Source organism: Onychomys torridus, chromosome 14 (assembly GCF_903995425.1).
Source record: "Onychomys torridus chromosome 14, mOncTor1.1, whole genome shotgun sequence".
In the NCBI taxonomy this organism is placed as follows: domain Eukaryota; kingdom Metazoa; phylum Chordata; class Mammalia; order Rodentia; family Cricetidae; genus Onychomys; species Onychomys torridus.
The window spans coordinates 169,786-187,605 of NC_050456.1; the positions used below are offsets into that span (position 1 = coordinate 169,786).

The 17,820-nt window shown below is 43.2% G+C and overlaps 1 protein-coding gene across 2 annotated transcripts in view; it reads left to right on the forward strand.

The window, feature by feature from the left end:
- Window positions 1-2,538: 2,538 nt before the first annotated feature.
- The window catches only part of Lamb1 (laminin subunit beta 1), a 70,704-nt gene continuing 55,422 nt past the window's right edge, over window positions 2,539-17,820 (forward strand). The window contains exons 1-7 of one of the 2 annotated variants that reach the window (XM_036205967.1): window positions 2,539-2,643; window positions 2,779-2,900; window positions 4,002-4,177; window positions 6,511-6,646; window positions 9,610-9,683; window positions 16,166-16,354; window positions 16,434-16,497. In XM_036205967.1, coding sequence (XP_036061860.1) covers window positions 2,864-2,900; window positions 4,002-4,177; window positions 6,511-6,646; window positions 9,610-9,683; window positions 16,166-16,354; window positions 16,434-16,497 — 676 coding nt within the window. In that variant the 5' untranslated portion in view covers window positions 2,539-2,643; window positions 2,779-2,863. Of the gene's footprint in view, window positions 2,901-4,001; window positions 4,178-6,510; window positions 6,647-9,609; window positions 9,684-16,165; window positions 16,355-16,433; window positions 16,498-17,820 lie in introns of both variants that reach the window. The other variant, XM_036205966.1, reaches the window with a different exon arrangement.

A 17,820-nucleotide genomic window follows, 5' to 3' on the forward strand; every position in this document is an offset into this window, starting at 1 on the left:
CCCTGTGCTCTGTGCTCACTGTTGTAACAATAAAGGAGTTCCAAATTTGTTCCCTACTAGTCATGCCAGCGCTATGCCTAGGTTTCTGTCTGGAGGTAAGGGTGAACCACAGCACAAATAATCCAAATGAGAAATAACTTATCTTGTTCTCTAAGGGTGAGTGGAGAGATAAGCTCAGTTTTGCACAAATTTTATATATCTATTCATTAGCAAAGCAGAGCTACTTGGTGGCCTGTTAGAAACCAGGTACAAATTCTGAGCCAGATACTGGGGACAAATGTGGATTCAACAAGGCCAGATGGTTGAGTCCCTGGATATGAAGGAACATGTATGGGGGAAAGAAATAATGAAGATATAACCTTTAGGAACACTGGTATTTAAGGGATCAGAGATGGTCAAGAGAAATGGAAAAGTGTCAAATCCAATAAGAAACATTCAGAATTGTGTCCTAGAAGCCAGGACTAAAGGAGTCTTAAAGAGGAAGGGTGAGATCACCACAAATATATGCCCCTAAAGAGAACCACAGGTTGTGTAGATATGTGTAGTATGGTGGAGATGAAGGTAGGCAGGACTCTAGTGGGGCAAAGGAGAAATGGTAAGGAAACAGATAACCCAAGGACAAGAGCCTGGGCTGCAGAGAGGAAGGTCTGGAGGATAGGGGTGTCTGAAGTAAAGTCAGGGCTCCTTTCACTTCCAATAAAGATGGAAAGAATCCAGCAGGTTCTTATGTGAGCACATTGCTCTTAGGAGATAAGAGGAGGGTAGTACAAGGTGACCTCCAGACTCAAGGAGACACTGTTTCAATAAATAAGGAGAACAACTTCAGAAAGAAACCGGACCTCAACTGCTGTTCTCCAGGCGTGTACAAGCACCACATGCTTGTACACAAATAACCCCCTTTCTTATTGTTCGTAGTGTTAAATTGACTCGGGTGAGTGAGGTGGTCAGGAGAGCAGCCTGTCTCTTGAAGAGTGCTGAAGACATCCTTTACAGAGAGAGAGGACACTGACTAGGAGCAGGTGGCAGGAGGATTGTCTGCTAGTGCAGCAAAGGACAGTCTCAGAGAAGAGGAGCTGAATGGAATGGCGTTTGCTGCTGGGGTATATGAAAGGCTAATATAAAACTTCGGTCCAGGACCCTGAAAAGCTGAGCAAGGAGAAAAGAGGTTTGCATTTGACTACTTTTCTCTTGATGTCTATAGACCTCCATTGTAGTAGTAGTAGGCCCTTTCAATAGTAGAGTACTCTCTCAGTGCCCTGCAGGCTGTGCAGCCAGTCCTAGAGAATCCCAAGCATCTGAGAGGTCGGGGGAAACTGCAGCAGGTAAGTGCTAATTTGGTGAATAATTAATACACATTTCTAAACTCGGAAAACAGTTTATTCTATGGTCTAATGTTATAAACTTCCCTAGGCCTAACTAATTGTAGCTAAGTTAAAAACTGACCAATCAGCCACTCAATCCTTTCTTGAGATAGCTGGAAAACAATAGCCTAACCACTGACTTACACTCCTCTCATTCCAGGAACATTTATCAGAGCAAGACTAAGGAAAACTTAAAGGCAAGTGAATTGGGATCTTAGGAAGATTTGGGGTCTGTTTCCCAATCTCTTTTATCCTTTCTAGCCCTCAGTAATGGGGATCTTCTGTTTACCCACCACCACCACTTAACCATACAGTGCTATTAGAGGCTTCTTTAGAGCCTCATCTTACCTCCACACTTGCAAACGTGGAGTTACTAGCAGTATTCTATTTTAGAGTAGGGAGAAGGGCGTCTCATCAAAAAACCTCCAGCTTCCTGGCTGTGTCAACCTTTCTACCCTGAGGTGGGAAAAGGAAATCAAGAATTTACCTGGGTTTGGGTAAGATGTGGGCTATTATTAACTTTGTGTATGTTTGGTCAGACTGATAATTCAGAGCCATGAGACCCTGGGTGGTAGAAACTATTAGGTATGTCCTGAATAAATTCATGCGCAAAAAATGTGCAGCTAATGGTATCCTTCCTATGAAATATGAGAACACCACTCATGTAGCACCCACGCAAAGCTCTTTCATCCTGAGATGTCAGGAAATGATGCCTAAGTTCCTAAGAACCAGGCAGGTTGACCCTCTTTGTTATAGCTTAACCCAACCCACCTTCCCCTAGAGAAAGATGCCAGAGTTCTTAGCCTAGGGCACACTTCGTGACTCACTCCTTACAAATGTAAATGTATGAGTCGGCGGTAGGTCTACTGGCCTCCTTTGCCAGCAGACCTGCTCTTCTACCTCTAGGACCAGCCCCAACGTATCCCTCCTAAACGCGCTCCGCTCGGGAAGCGTGCCTAGGAGTGGACCGGTCAGTCCACGCTGGGAACTGGAAGCACCAAAGCCCTACAGCGACCACAGACACTGCCTTAAAAAAGGCGCCTAGGGAGCTGGGACCGGTACCTCAGCTTCCCCTAAATTCCCTCCCACCCACCCGGTCCCCGCCCCCGCCAACTTGCTTCCTCCCCCCCCCCTTCCATCCCCCTACCCTATCCTCCACCCCCGCTCTACGTGTGCGCATGAGCAGAGGCGCCTCCCTCGGTTCCTCCCTAGGCGAAAGTTTGTAATTCCCTTCTTTGGGCCGGTGGGCTGCCAGGAACCGCTAGAGCTCTTGAACAGCCGGGTGAGGAGAACAAAGTAGCTGAGCGATTTGACCCCTTCCTCGGCCCAGCACTCCGCTTCTGTGGGAGCTGCAGGAAATGGAAAGGCCCCTCTCCTCTCTCTTAACATTTGCCTTCCCCCCCCTCTACTTCTCCAGAAAGGAAGACTGGAAGAAAAGGCAGGCAGCTTGTGTACGGCGTCCTCCTTCCCCTGCGGCGTCTCCTCGGCTGCAGAGACTGGACATGGGGCTGCTCCAGGTGTTCACCTTCGGTGTCCTAGGTAACTCAGGCGAAGGGCTTGGGAGAGGGGATGGGTGTGCTCGGGTATTAGGAAAGCAAACCCCCAAACTGGTTTGCTCCTGCTTTGAAGAGAGCCCTGCGGGGATCGGAAGAGAGGTACGACTTGGAAATAACGCATCTGGGAGGTCGCCACAGCTCTTGTCTCGGTGGTGGTCGAAGACTCGCACGCGGAGGTCCGTGGACCCGCATCCCTGGGTTCTACACACAGAGCTGGCGGTCCTGGGGACTTCCGAGTTGATCGCTCCTGGGCTTTGCACCCTCTACCAGTTCGGGCTGTTTCCCCACTTCCAAAGCAGGCTCCCTGGCGTGGCAGGCTGCGGAGGATCCTCGAAAAACCCATTACGCACGAAAGTGTCAGAGCCCAGAGCAGGCTTCGTCTTGGGAACTGTTTGGGGCCATGTGGCTTTAATTAACTATCGATGTTTGTCTCGGGGTTGTACCATGAAGAGCTGGGCCGGGGTGCTTTGCTGGAATGGCGAAGTGTTGAAGCCACTGCCGAACTGCAGAGACACACTAGCCGCCTCTAGATCAGGGAATCGGCTTTTACAGCAAACACAATAATCACCCCGACGCGTTTGCGGGTGACCCTGGCGCGTACACGAGTACATATTCTTGTGTCCCAACGCCCACAGATTTCCCACACTCACACAGAGAATTTGGGCACTGACATTGCACACGGGTTCTCACGAGCGGGTGTGCAGCGCGTGGCGGGGTCAACCTCACTGTGCCCTGGTCCAGCCATGTCCAAGTGGCCAGGTCACAATGTCCACCTTTCGCGAAGGGGCTGCTTGTCTGGGGCAGATCAGAGTATACAAAAGAAGTCGGGTGGATTTCCTAGATGATTTGTTCCTCTGACTGCAGGTCAAACCTAATGACCTGTCTGGTTTTCTTTCCTAGCCCTTCTCTTCTTGTCCCGGCTTTCCTGGCCTCTCTTGCTGTCATTTCTCTTCTGTGTTTTCTATGTATTCTCCTTCCTTCTGAATCCTCTCTGTTTGCCTCTCCAGATGTTTTCCTTTTGCTCTGGCTTGTCCAGTGCTTTCTTCCTCCTTCCCCCTAACATTGTTGCTTTTCCCTCCTGTAGCCTTGTGGGTTACCCGAGTGTGTGCTCAGGAACCAGAGTTCAGCTATGGCTGTGCAGAAGGCAGCTGCTACCCTGCCACTGGCGACCTTCTCATCGGCCGAGCTCAAAAACTCTCAGTGACCTCAACATGTGGACTGCACAAACCAGAGCCCTACTGTATTGTCAGCCACCTGCAGGTAAGGCGGCTCTGGCTCTGGCTAGTGAACCCACTGTGGGCTGCATCCTCCTCCTGGCCGACCAAAAGGTCCATGCCCAAGAGACTCCACATCCTGCTGTCAATCTGGATAAGAAGTACAGCCAACCTGGTAGATTCAGTCCATTAAATTAAATTATAAAATTGAAAAAGAAGTATAGTCAGCAGAGTAGCCCTGGTAGCTCACCCTGTCTTAGTCTCAGTTTGCACAGTCGCATCCGCCAAACATTTCCTGCCACCACCATCCGTAGGGGAAGCCCAGGCTGCAGAGGAGTTTGGCCTCTGTTTTGTGCCTTGTAGGGTCCTGCCTGTTTGTTGTTGTTGCTATTGTTTGTTCAAGCCCCTTTGAAAGTGTGTGTTGAAGATGGTTCAAGCATCATTATTGTGTACTGATCAGTGCTGTGTTGGGTTTTTCATCTTTCACTTGAGTATAAATAAGGACGTTCCTTCCAAGCACTGAAGCCTTGTGAAGTGATTCACTCAGGATCAGACACACTTCCTTATTGAAAAATGCTCTGGTTGTCATGGCATCATGATGGTGGAAGACCAAATGAAATTTCTGGGTAGAACCTGCTTCTAAATGTGGACTCAGGTTTTAGATTTCAGAAGCTATATTTAATATAAGAGCTAATATAAAGGAAAGCACACCATATAATATCTAGAAGCACAATCATTTTGCTCACTCTTACCCCAACCCCCAACTCCTGGGAAAAACAAAAAGAGGCTATAAATGCAATGGGGTTTCTAACAATAGCAGGTGTTAATCTCACATGCAGGACCCTCTCAGTCCACCCAGGCTTGTGAGTGACTGTGGTTCATCAGGACAGTGACCTGGGATTTGCTTAGCACATGTAGGAAAATAGAGTTACAATGTGGCAAAGTAGATTCCACTCATTTGCTTCCAGGTTTATACAGAGCTGTCTAGACTGCTTCCTCCTGATTAGTAGAGAAGCTATAATTAAACTTTTTTTTTTTTTTTTTTTAAGTTCTGGTAATTGTTCTTCAGTACTAGTTTCCTTGACTACAAGTTAATGAAGGCAATTAATGTTACCTTTTCTAATATTAGCATTTCACCTAAACTGTTGTGCTAACATTTACTTCAAAGGTCAGGGCACTTTGTCAATGAATCACAGATTCTGAAGTCAGCTTGGCCCACAGTGAAAACTGCACTTACAAGCAAGTAGAGCAAGACTGTGGTTTATATGATTAGCTGTGACACTGTAGAGTGCTTATCAGAGATCTCAAGGTCTTCTCTCTGTCTGAAATGAATGGGTATAAAATGAAAGTGGGGAACTATAGTTGCTGATCCCTTTGCATTCCTGCCCTGATTGTTCCAGGGTTCCTGCCCCCCACCACCCATCTTCAAATAATTTTTGGCAGGAAATTAATTAAATACAATTGCAAAAATAAAGTCTGTATTGGCTTTATATCACCCTTGGCCAGATTCTGTTTATAAGATACATATTGGTCTGTAGATGTTTCAGCCTTAACATCATTTTTAGATGTAAAAATAATTTGTATTCCAGAAAATAAAGGCCTAGGACCAAGCTCCATATGGGAAAGAAACCCCTAAACTGTTCTGTTTATGATCCACTGTAACATACTGTGAAAAGTAGAGATCTGATGCCGGAGTCCCTGTGGCTGCCGTTCAGGAAAAAAACTGAGAAATTAATTTGCTTCTATGGAAACCAAAGTCTGTCATCATTCTAGTTTGTGTCTATTTAGATCCTTAGAAACACTCCCTGTTTATGTTGATCCCAGCACAGGCTTTCCTCCCCAACCCTCTTCCCCAGGCCTCCTCCCCGTACTCTCAGCTCACACCCCCAACCTTGAACGAAGTAGAAACTAAGAATTTGGCACCCAAGGACTCGATACTTTTGCCTCATATATGGTCTCTTCATGTATGCTTTAGAAAATCGAGCCAACTGAACTGTTTTTTGTTCCCTTCCCCCTAATTTTCAGTTTGCATCATGTCAGCAAAAACTTTCTAATACCTCTTCTGCATTTTACTTCTCAATAAGCTATTTACTGAGATTAAGATTTAAGCCTAGAAATTTAAGTTTGAATAAGTTAGTAGCGTATGGAAACAATGCCCTATTTTACTCTTGATCTTAAGTTTGCAAGAAAGGAGATAATTTTCCAGAGCATTTCAGACAATTCAATAAATTTAAAAGTGAAAAATATGACATAGATCACATAATTTTTCCACATTCACTTTTCTTGAAGGTGGTCGTTTGTTTTTTGTATTGTAGACTTAATGATTTTTTTTTTTAACTGAAATTGTTTCATAGACTCACAAAACTGTTTTGTTTGTAGGAGGACAAGAAATGCTTCATATGTGATTCCCAAGACCCTTATGATGAGGCCCTCAATCCTGACAGCCATCTCATTGAAAATGTGGTCACCACATTTGCTCCAAACCGCCTTAAGATTTGGTGGCAATCTGAAAATGGTATGTGATTGGTGTGGGAACAAGTTCCATGGAGTGTGACTGACTGTTAACTAGGAAGACATGATCACATAGGTATTTGTGACTGATTGGATTCTTCATCCTGTGATTAAAGCCCCTGGCAGAATACTATCTGGAGCACTCAACTTTCTTGGTCAGATCCAGCCCTCCTTCCTGAAGTTTGTGTCCGTCAGAAAGCAGTGCTTGATGCTAGACCAAAGGAGTGTCATAGACTCACCTTGAGGGAGTGGGTGTGTGCTGAGGGGAGTCGGAGAGAGCAGGGAAGACTGCACACTTGGTCCCTTCCACAGAACACAGCAGCAGTTTTTGTCACCAACCCCCAAGAAAAGACAAACTTGTAGCCCCTCTCCAGCCTTCTAGCTACAGAAGATTCATGAAACAAATGATCACCCCATAAAATAAGCACTGTGACGTGATTGTATAGTTTTATCAACATGCCTCTTTGTTAGTGATGGGAATTTGGCCTCTTTTTTTTGTCATTTAGCTTAATCAATTAATCAAATATGTTAATATTGCTATAAAACCAAAGCTGTGTGAAATTTAGGGAATACAGGAAGAATTGTTGTATTGGTTAGTTAGCCATGTAACATTAGATCTTAGATATATATTTTTTTTTTTGAACAACTTGTTGCTTTTTATGAAGCACAGGCTGGCTTCAAACTGGAAACCCTCTTACCTCAGTCTTTTCAAGTTACTGGGATTACATATATATGCTGCTGCCGTGCATGCTTGAGTTCATTAAATCTTTTTTTTTTTTTTTTTTTTTTTTTAAATTATGGAAGAAGTCCTTGCAGAAGTGAACCCAAGCGTGGTCATAAACAGCCTGGAAACAACTAGAGCTCCTCATTCCTGTATCTCAGGAGTTCTTAGGTGTCTGCAGGCACTTGTCATTAATCCCTCTGTTATGAGGAATTCCTTTATAGCTTTCTGTAACTGGATATGAATTGCAGGTTTTCTAAACGGACTTGTTTCTAGGGAAAGTTGCTTGTTCATTGATTAGTCTTGAGAATCCTATTGGTTACAAACTTGCTAGAGAGAAAAAGGTGAGCCCTCAGAAAACACGTAGATTAACTTTTTAGAATGAGTTGTTTTTACAAGGAAATACAATGGTTGGTAGTCCAGTGTGAAAAAAGATTCTATCAATCTGAGTCCCAGAGGACTGCAGAAACAGCATAAACGTTTTATGAGCAGGGTCTGGGAGCTCTTCCTGACCTACAGTGAAGTGGAAATACAAAGCTTCCTGGATATTGAGAGAAGGATGGCCCCATTTTACTTAAGAAATGGTAAAGTAGTTTTTAATGTGATTAAAGGTTTTTCTTAAAGATGTCAGGAGTTCATTCGTTTTAATAGCTTTGAGGGGAACAAAAGATCCCAAATACCAGAAAGATTTTACAAACAGTGGGGTCTGAGCTCTGTCACAGAGGGTAGATGAGATTAAACAGATCCGGGCTCAGCAACCAGAAAGTCACCAATTGTCCCTGTACCTTGTCATCTCTGTTGTCTGATAGTTCACAATTAAAGACTCTCTGTGAGTGTGACCTTATCTCTTTTCTGTGTGTCCTGAGGGTGCTGGGTGGTTAGAGGGTGAGGTTGAATCTTAGTGCTCAGGTTCAGTCAGCCATGACAGTGACTTCTCATTCTTCACAGAATCTGTTCTCAGATCTAACAAATCAGATACACTGTAAAATAATCATGTTGTCTTCTCTGCAAATTTTTTTTTCTTCCCATATTAAGAGGAAAAAGAGCAACCATCCGGCTTTATCAGGCTGTGACTCTAAATGGAATGTGCTTTAGGGACACATTGCAGAGAGAGTCCCTTTGTTACAGGAATGGTGCTAGTCTTGCTTTGTACTTTACATTATTTCAAAAGTCTAGCACAGAAATGTATAGTTGCTTAGCTCAGAAATGCCTAGAGTAGTTTTGTAAGATGGTTCTTTTTAGTAAATTAGATAAGGCTCATGGCTATGATTATGGTGTTTTTCTTTAACATTCCAACTAACTCACATCCGTTCCAGTGACCACTTTTCCCCCACGGTCGAATTGGCCTTTTTCCAGCAGGCGAGTTTATTTCAAAAGGTCCCACTGACTTCCTGAAAATATACCAGCTGTAACATGATTCATTCTGACACATTCCTGTTTTCCTGCACTCAAGACTTCTTTGCTTGGGAAGATGGACCCTAGAGGCAACTTCTTACTGGGACAATAGAACATTCCTCTTAACCTAGGGGGCATCTTAGAGAACCTTAGGGCCTTGGGGGAGGTGCTTTTTATCCCTGGAATTCCAGTGGCTTTTTTAGTGTGTTCAAGTGGGTCTTCGCCCTCAGGGCGCCATGCACTGTGCAGAGGCTTGTTTGTTTAGGCTCCCCACTGAAAGGGGAGAAGTTTTGTTGGGGACAGGTTTCTTTATCTGACCTGTTCTTTACCTCCTTGGTAAAGAAAATGGTTTTTCAGGTGTAGATGTATAGCCAAAGTTTACTACCATCAAGGGTGAGTTTCCCTGAGTTGGCATGTACTAACACACGTGATACTTGCTTGTGTTCTTTCCTGTCACTTAGGAAAAAAAGAAATATTTGTGTTTCTTCTGTGTCTCTTCAGACCAACCCCCTACTGTGCACTAGACATGCGCTCCCTTCCCCCTTTTGGCTTCGAGGGTTGGGGCAATGGTTATGGCTTCCTAAGCAAACAGTATTGAGAGGCCTTTTGCCAGATGTCTTGTGGCAGTGAGCAAATCCAGTAAAATGAACTCTGGAATGATATATGGAAAACTAAAGAATCATTCTGACTTGTGCTTCACCTCTAAAATGAGAACAAAGGACCTCCATTAATAGCTTCAACTCCAGCTTCAAGACACAAGAGGGGATTTGTATGAGGAGCTTAAAGGCCATTTAGAAGGCGAGTCAGCTGTTCAGACTTTCCCCATCATCTCCTTTATTGTTTTAATACAGGCGTGGAGAATGTAACTATCCAACTGGATTTGGAAGCAGAATTCCATTTCACTCATCTCATAATGACTTTCAAGGTAAGGAATCCCTCCCTTTCTCACAATCAGGCTCAAGAGCACTGTGATGTCTACATTCAGAAAAAACAATGTTCATTGTGAGTTGGCATAAATGAGAACTTAAATGTTAATGTCAAATATTAGGCTAATTGAAGAGCTTTCAAACAAGGACATGGATAACTGCCCTTTCCACGTACTATTTTCATGTGAATAAGAAGAATCTCTATCCCAGGGCAATGCATCTATAAACTTTTAATTAGAGATCTCTTTATTTCTCCAGTAGAGAAAGACAAGTGTTTGGCCTCCTCCCAAATCACAATAAAACATTTGCAGAGTATATCTCTGATCCTTCATGTTTATATTTTAAATGCTGAATTTGGTAACTCTAAAAGAAGTGTGCTATCTTAGGTTCCACAATTTTGCAAAAATTGTGGGAAGAGTTTTTCAGTTCCTAAAGAAACACGAATGCCTTCTTAAATGCAGGGTTTTTTTTTCTCCCCATTTTTCTTTTCAAGATGTAAAATGACTCTAGGAATAGGGAGTGTCTCTGTACAAAGTGCCTTTGTTTCTTAAGCAGCTGCCTGGAAATGACAGACTTCACATGGCTTAAAGTACATGTTGGCACACATAAAACTCATAATTTACTTACTGCTCCCCAGATTAAAATCACTTTTGTATAGAGTTCAGGTGGAATTGGGGGCCTTATTGGCATCTTCTTGGGTTAGGAACAGAGGCTGGGGATCACTTTACCTTATTGGCAAGGAGCCATAGAAGTCTCACTTTTGTCTGACACTCAAGCCCGAGAGGCCAAGGAGCAAGGGCAGGCGTGGGAGTCAGGACGTGAATAGAGGGTGTCAAGCTCCTTGGTTCCCAGTCTGTGTACCTCACTCCCTTATTGTCCTCCAAATTAACCACTGTGACAACTGCAGGGGCAGGAAGGTTAATAGTGACACTTAATACTGAAAGTGGTTGGATAAAGGCTACCACTAACTTGTCAGGGACTCCTTGCCACCAACCTAACCTTTTTATTGACTACACTCAACCTTAATGCTTCAATTCAAGCTCAGCCTCACATGAGGATATCATCTTCATGTTATATGACTCTTTAAAATATTCATAATCCTCTTTATTGATATCTGTGGCCCTGTCTTTGGAGAAAGCATCTGCTTCAATACATGCATGGCCCTGAATTCTTTTACATCCAGAGTCTTTAAGTGCATATTCTGTGATTGAATTCAAGGGATGAAATCCTGTTCTACACCTAGGTGCTATAAAGGTTAGGCTGAGGAGGCAGTGAGACATTATATCAATTTCAGTTTAAGGGAGAAGGTTCATCCTTCAGCCTCCAAGCTTCTGTGAGAAAGCAGAACCCCTGGGGTAGGGCAGACTTGGGGTGATTTGTGTTCTGCTCCTTCCTGGCACACATGGCCAGAGCTTTGACTTCCTCACTGTAAAATGAAAGGAAAATGCCTATATCAAAAGGTTGTGTGGCATGACCCTGTGCTCTAGGAACAGGGGAAATCTTCATATTGGGAACTTGACACCTTTTGTAAATGTTAGCTTGTATTGTGACAAAATTTTTCCTGGGGAGACAAAACACGCTCACCACCACCACCACCCCCACCCCCACCCCCCACCCCAGACACCAGTAGGGAATCCATGACAGACCAAAGTTCGGATACTACCAAAGTGCAACATGGTGAACCAGTGAGTTTAATTGAAGTTAGCAGGAATATGGGTGAGAGGTTACTTAGGAGCAGAAATGATTCAAAGACAGCAGCATCACCAAGGACTCCAGCATGGGTGACAACTCACAAAAGCTGGGAAACCTGAAGCACACTGCATAGCCTGAGGAAGCTCAGCAGGCTGGAGAGTCCTTTCTTGGTGCCTCAGTTGGTCTAAACCTCTTCTGAGCAACTCTACTGATTTCTGCTTGTCTAATAGCTGGTCTTGTCTGAGAGTTTTCTTTCTAAGAGGGCCTCTTAGCTTTTATTAGGGACTAAAGAAGCTGGTCAGTTTCAGGGACTTCCTGAAGCTATTTTCAGTTGTTTACCTTCCTGCTTAATGAGCTTCCTGCAGGATGGAATGTTAATCTTGGAGGAAATTATTACCCAACAGCCTGGCATAAGGAAAAAACTTCAGGGATGAGAATGATTTCAGAGGAAAGAGATAGAGGAAAACTGTTCTTTGTGGATGAGTCTGAGAGCAGTGTACCTTTAGTATGATCATTATGTACTGCATCCACATGCTTCAAGGTCAGGGTGGTGAGGGGAATAAGAACCAAGAAGCAAGTAGGTATAAGACAGAAGGACCTTGACTCTTTGCTGAGGAATGTAAACTTTATAGGAAGTAGGGAGCCTTTTCAGTAGGTTACAGAAAAAGCTCACCAAGGAAACCAGGCATGGTACACAAGCCCAGCACTCTAGCAGTTAGGTCTCTGTGGGTTCAAGGCTAGCCTAATCTATAAAGAAAGTGCCACGCTAGCTTAGCTACATAGCAAGACCCTATGTTTTTTAAAAAAAGTTTGGATTATACAGCATTTTAAATTCCAAATTTCAGAAGCTCACCTGTTCTTGGACACTTTTTTTTTTAACTCACTTGCTTCCACACATTGCCACCCTTTGCCCCTGCTGCTTTGAGAACCACTGTAGAGAGGGGGAGTCCCTGCTTCCTGAGAATGTCACTTAGATGCCATAGAATCAAAGGTTGGTCTTGAATTGGAGAAAGATTGGCAGCAGGACAGGGGAAGGAAAGGGTTGTGTCTAAAATAGCTTAAGAGTCAAGTCCTTAGGAAGATGCAGATTCTTAAAAGCACTTAATGGAAAGAAGAGGAAGCAGGACAAAGGTGAAGAATTTATGTTTATTCTCCACTGGGCTGGCTTGGGGATGGCTGGTTGGTAGGTGAATTGGGTTTTCTTAGATTAGAAAAACTCATTCGTGTGTGTACGCCCAGTGTTTTTGTTACAGACAGATGTTTCCAGGCCTTTCTGTTTATTATGCATTCAGCAGTCCCTGTGCAGCAATAAGGGGCCTGAGAAGCTTAATGACTAAGCAGAGCCAGGGGAAGGCTTCTTCCGTCCCTTAGGTAAAGTGTGCTGTTCCAATTCCTGCAGCTTTATAACTCCACAGGAAATTGGATGACTGGTCAATGGCCCTTGGGATTTAAAAGTTTCCAGAAGTGAGAGAGAAGGAAGCACAGCCAGGACTGGCCTCTGTGTGTTTCTTCTCTGCTGCCTTTTTTTCTTTATTATTATTATTATTATTATTATTATTATTATTATTATATTTGTGTTTTAATTTTACACATCAGCCATGGGTTCCCCCGACCTCCCCCCTCCCCCCCACCCCCACCTTTCCTCCATCCCCTCCCCTCCATTCCCATCTCCTCCAGGGCCAAGACTCCCCTGGGGATTCATTTAAACCTGGTGGATTCAGTACAGGCAGGTCCAGTCCCCTCCTTCCAGGCTGAGCAAAGTGTCCCTGTGTAAGCCCAAGGTTCCAAACAGCCAGCTCATGCACTAAGGACAGGTCCGGGTCCCACAGCCTGGGTGCCTCCCCACCAGTTCAAGCTACTCAATTGTCTCACTTATCCAGAGGGCCTGATCCAGCTGGGGGCTCCACAGCCTTTGGTTCATAATTAATCTGCTTCCATTTGTTTGGCTATTTGTCCCTGTGCTTTTCCAATCTTGGTCTCAACAATTCAGGCTCTTTTTTTTTTTCCCCCCGAGACAGGGTTTCTCTGTAGCTTTTGGAGGCTGTCCTGGAACTCGCTTTGTAGACCAGGCTGGCCTCGAACTCACAGAGATCCACCTGCCTCTGCCTCCCAAGTGCTGGGATTACAGGCATGCACCACCACCGCCCGGCCAATTCACGCTCTTACAGTCCCTCCTCTTTCTTGACAATTGGACACCTGGAGCTCCACCTGAGCCTGGCTGAGGATCTCTGCATCCACTTCCATCAGTTATTGGATGAGTTCCAGCACGACTGTTAGGGTGTTTGACCATCTGATCACCAGACTAGGTCAGATCAGGCTTTTTTTTTTTTTCAGAGCTGAGGACTGAACCCAGGGCCTTGTGCTCACTAGGCAAGCACTGTATCACTGAGCTAAATTCCCAACCCCCTCTGCTGCCTTTTGATACTGAGACATCATACCAGGTGCACCCATCCCAAGCCTGCTCACTTCTTGCCAGCCTGGCCTAATAGGATTGGCTGTGCCTGCATCATATCAGGTTCATATAGTCAAAGGTGCTCTTCACTCCCTTCCTAAAAATTCTTAGTCTACAATTCTCTTCAGTTTGATAAAGGAATGTTTTCTTCTATGCCTAGATAGGTGAAAAATGAATTTTATCTGTCAGTCAGGATTATTAAGGAAGTTAGAAGGTAGGTTAGTGGATTTGCACTCTGAAAAGAATTCTGCCATGTGATGATCTTATTTTACTTACTTTTATTTATTTTACTTTACTCTTTTTTCCCCCAAGGGACAATTTAAATCCAGAAATTCATCTTTATTTAAGTTCTGTTTCCTAAGTTGGCTGATTTTTCTTTTGATTTTCTCCCATGGTAATGTGACTTCCCCTTCCTAAAATTCACACAGCATGTTCATGGGTATAAAGCATCTGCCCATGCACACAGCATGCTCATGGGTGTGGAACATCTGCCCATGCACACAGCATGCTCATGGGTGTGAAACATCTGCCCATGCACACAGCATGCTCATGGGTATAAAGCATCTGCCCATGCACATAGCATGCTCATGGGTGTGAAACATCTGCCCATGCACACAGCATGCTCATGGATTTGAAACATCTGCCCATGTACACAGCATACTCATGGGTGTGAAACATCTGCCTATGCACACAGCATGCTCATGAATATGAAGCATCTACCTATTTTGGGGGTTCCGTCTGTTTTCTTTCTTATTTCTACTTGGCCTTTTTCCTCATACCCTCCTGAAATCTTCATCCTCTTCTGAGGATTTGATCTTTTTTCCTGTTCTTCTGACTCTCTGCTTTTCACTTCTCTGCTTCACTGCTGGTTGGTAAGGAGAAAGAAGGGCGCACCCATGAGCACACAGTTGGAGCTGCTGCTGGCACCAGTTCTCCTGTGTTCAGCTTGAGGTGCTTTCCTAGAGTGCTGGCCTCTCCTTCCCTTACCATTTGCTTTGTTGGAGAGATTCAAGTATTAAGACTGGCCCTAAAGGATCGTTAGAGACTCATTCATGTCATTTTCAACACAGCCACCCATGCTTTGGGGCCTGTGCTTCTTTCCTACATTCTTTTTCACTACAATTTAATTGACCAAGTGTCACTAATTATACAGAACAGTCAACTTTACCTCTCTCTGTCCATGTTATAATTGTTGGAGTTAAAGGTTTTTTGCTTTCTTTGGTTTCTCTGCTTCTTGTCATCTTCTCTGTGAAACATTCTGTAGTATTTTTCTCTTTAAAAATATTTACTTTTAGAGACTGGAGAGATGGCTCAGAGGTTAAGAGCACTGGCTGCTCTTCCAGAAGTCCTGAGTTCAATTCCCAGCAACCACATAATGGCCTTACAACCATCCATAATGAGATCTGGTGCCCTCTTCTGGTGGGCAGGTCTACATGTAGGTAGAACACTCTATACATAATAAATAAATAAATCTTTTTAAAAATACTTACTTTTGTGGTAAAGTATGAATAACAAAATTCCCCATTTTTTACATATAAAACTCAATGATGTTAGACATATTCAAGATATCATACATCTATGACTGCTGTCAATGTCATCTATGACCTTGTCTTAACCCTGGATAGGAACTCTGACTAGTCACTAAGCAGTAACCTCTCACTGCCCCACTCCTCTTCTCTGTAACCTCTTTCTGTCTTCTAGGTATTTAACATAAATGGAATCATAATCTTTGAAATTTTACATGGCTTATTTCACTTAGTACAGTGCCTTCAAGGTCCATCCATGTTACAGCGAGTATGGTGTCCCTCCTTTTGCAGCTGAATTATAATCTGTTGTATTATCACATTTTGTTCTTCCTTTACCAGTTTTATAGGCACTTGGTGCTGTTGCCACTCTGGCTGTTGTGAATAATTCTGCTTGTTTTCTCACATTTCATGTGTTTGACATATTGTACTATGATTTATATGCTCATATATATTCCTTATTAGACTGTGTGCAGAATATGATGGCATTCAGTACATCTATGATTAAACGAGGAAGTGAAAGAGCAGGCATTCAAATTCAGTTCTATAATGGATACAGTGGCTAAATATACCAAAATGTGTTAGCTACAAAAACCTGTTTATAATCAGGTTCCAAAGAGAAACATCTTGTTGATCTGTTAATGTGAGAAGTATTTCCTTGCAAAAACAGCCTCCATAGAATAGTGTGTAATGTTCAAAAGCCAACTGAGTCTGTTGTACCAACCAAAGTCAGGGCTTGTGGCACACGAGTGACATTTTTGAAAAGGTCACATCAGCAATCAACAACATCAAATGACTTTTCTCCTGCTTTCAGACATTCCGTCCAGCTGCCATGCTGATCGAGCGTTCTTCTGACTTTGGGAAGACTTGGGGTGTGTACAGATACTTTGCCTATGACTGTGAGAGCTCATTCCCAGGCATTTTAACTGGCCCGATGAAGAAAGTGGATGACATCATTTGTGACTCTCGATATTCTGATATTGAGCCCTCAACAGAAGGAGAGGTTTGTGTGCCTCTTTGTTCTACTTGCTAATCTGCTTTTTTATCATTCCCAAGATACTAACCCTCTTATCTATTTTTAGGTGATATTTCGTGCTTTAGATCCTGCTTTCAAAATAGAAGATCCTTATAGCCCAAGGATACAGAGTAAGCTTGTTTTCAGATAAATGCCTAGGTGGGAAATAGTCCTAATGGAACAAGTATCATCCTACACAGAGCCCTGCTACCAGTGTCTTCATACTCAATCCTAAATTTACCTACATTTTCTTCCTTCTTTTTAGTCTTCAGAAGCTCGTCAAATTAACAGTAATCAGTCTTCACTGACAGGGAACACATTTTGATTATGTCAGCAGAACTCCAAAAACTATACTGACCATGCCAGCTTATACTTTTTGTTGCTTAGTATATTAGAGTACAGATTAAGCTGCTGTAGTGAAACATCCCTCAAATACAGTTGCTTAAATAAAATGGATGTTTCTTTTGCTTATATGAAACTAGCAGGGGGGGTTCAATTTTAATTTTATGTGTATGGGTGTTTTACCTGCATGTATGTGCACATTTCTGGTGCTCTAGAGGCCAGAAGAGGGAGTCAGATCCCCTGAAAGTGGAATTACAGATAGTTGTGAGCCAACCATGTATGCTGGAAATTAAAACCAAGTCCTCTGGAAGAGTAGCCAGTGTTTTTAACCACAGAGCCATCTCTCCAGCACTGGAGGGATTCTCAAAGAAATATAGTTCAGTTACCACAATTAGTCTCACTAATGCAGTTAAATTTAAGTGACAGATAAATAACATGCTCTTTTTTAAGATTACAAGTAAATATTTGTAGGTGGTACAAATGTGTTCCATCTAATATTAATGGTTAGTATAATTTTGTATCATTTGCTATTGGGGATGTACTTAAACTAAAAATGAGGGTTTATCATCAATTTGAATGTAACTGAGCATCCTTTATTATTTGCTAAATCTGGTAACCGTAGCTATAAGATTATCTCTCTTCCTAGGATTATCCACACTAGCAGAGTTAGAGCATTATTACTGTGTCCTCATTCTAAAAGTTAAGAATGAAGATAAGACATGGAGGTTATGCATGTCATTTCTGTTCATTGCTATAATTAGTCTTGTTGCTAGAGCACAGAAGATACTGGGAATATCTCTGGCTACGTGGCCTGTTCTGCTAAAACTCTGGGCAAGGGTTCTTATCCACAAACAAGGGAAGCAAGAATATTAAGAACTATCAGCAATGCCAGTCATGACCAGTGTATGTGGTAAGGTGAGGATTGTATAGCCTTTTGATGCCAGTCATGACCAGTGTATGTGGTAAGGTGAGGATTGTATAGCCTTTTGATGCTTGAATGACCCGAGTGCAAAATTAGATAACATGCATAAGGTGATGGAGCAGTGAAATAGCAGGTGGGGCTTGAGCTCCTATGATACAATTTGTAGTTCAGAGCTCTTTTCACTGTTCAA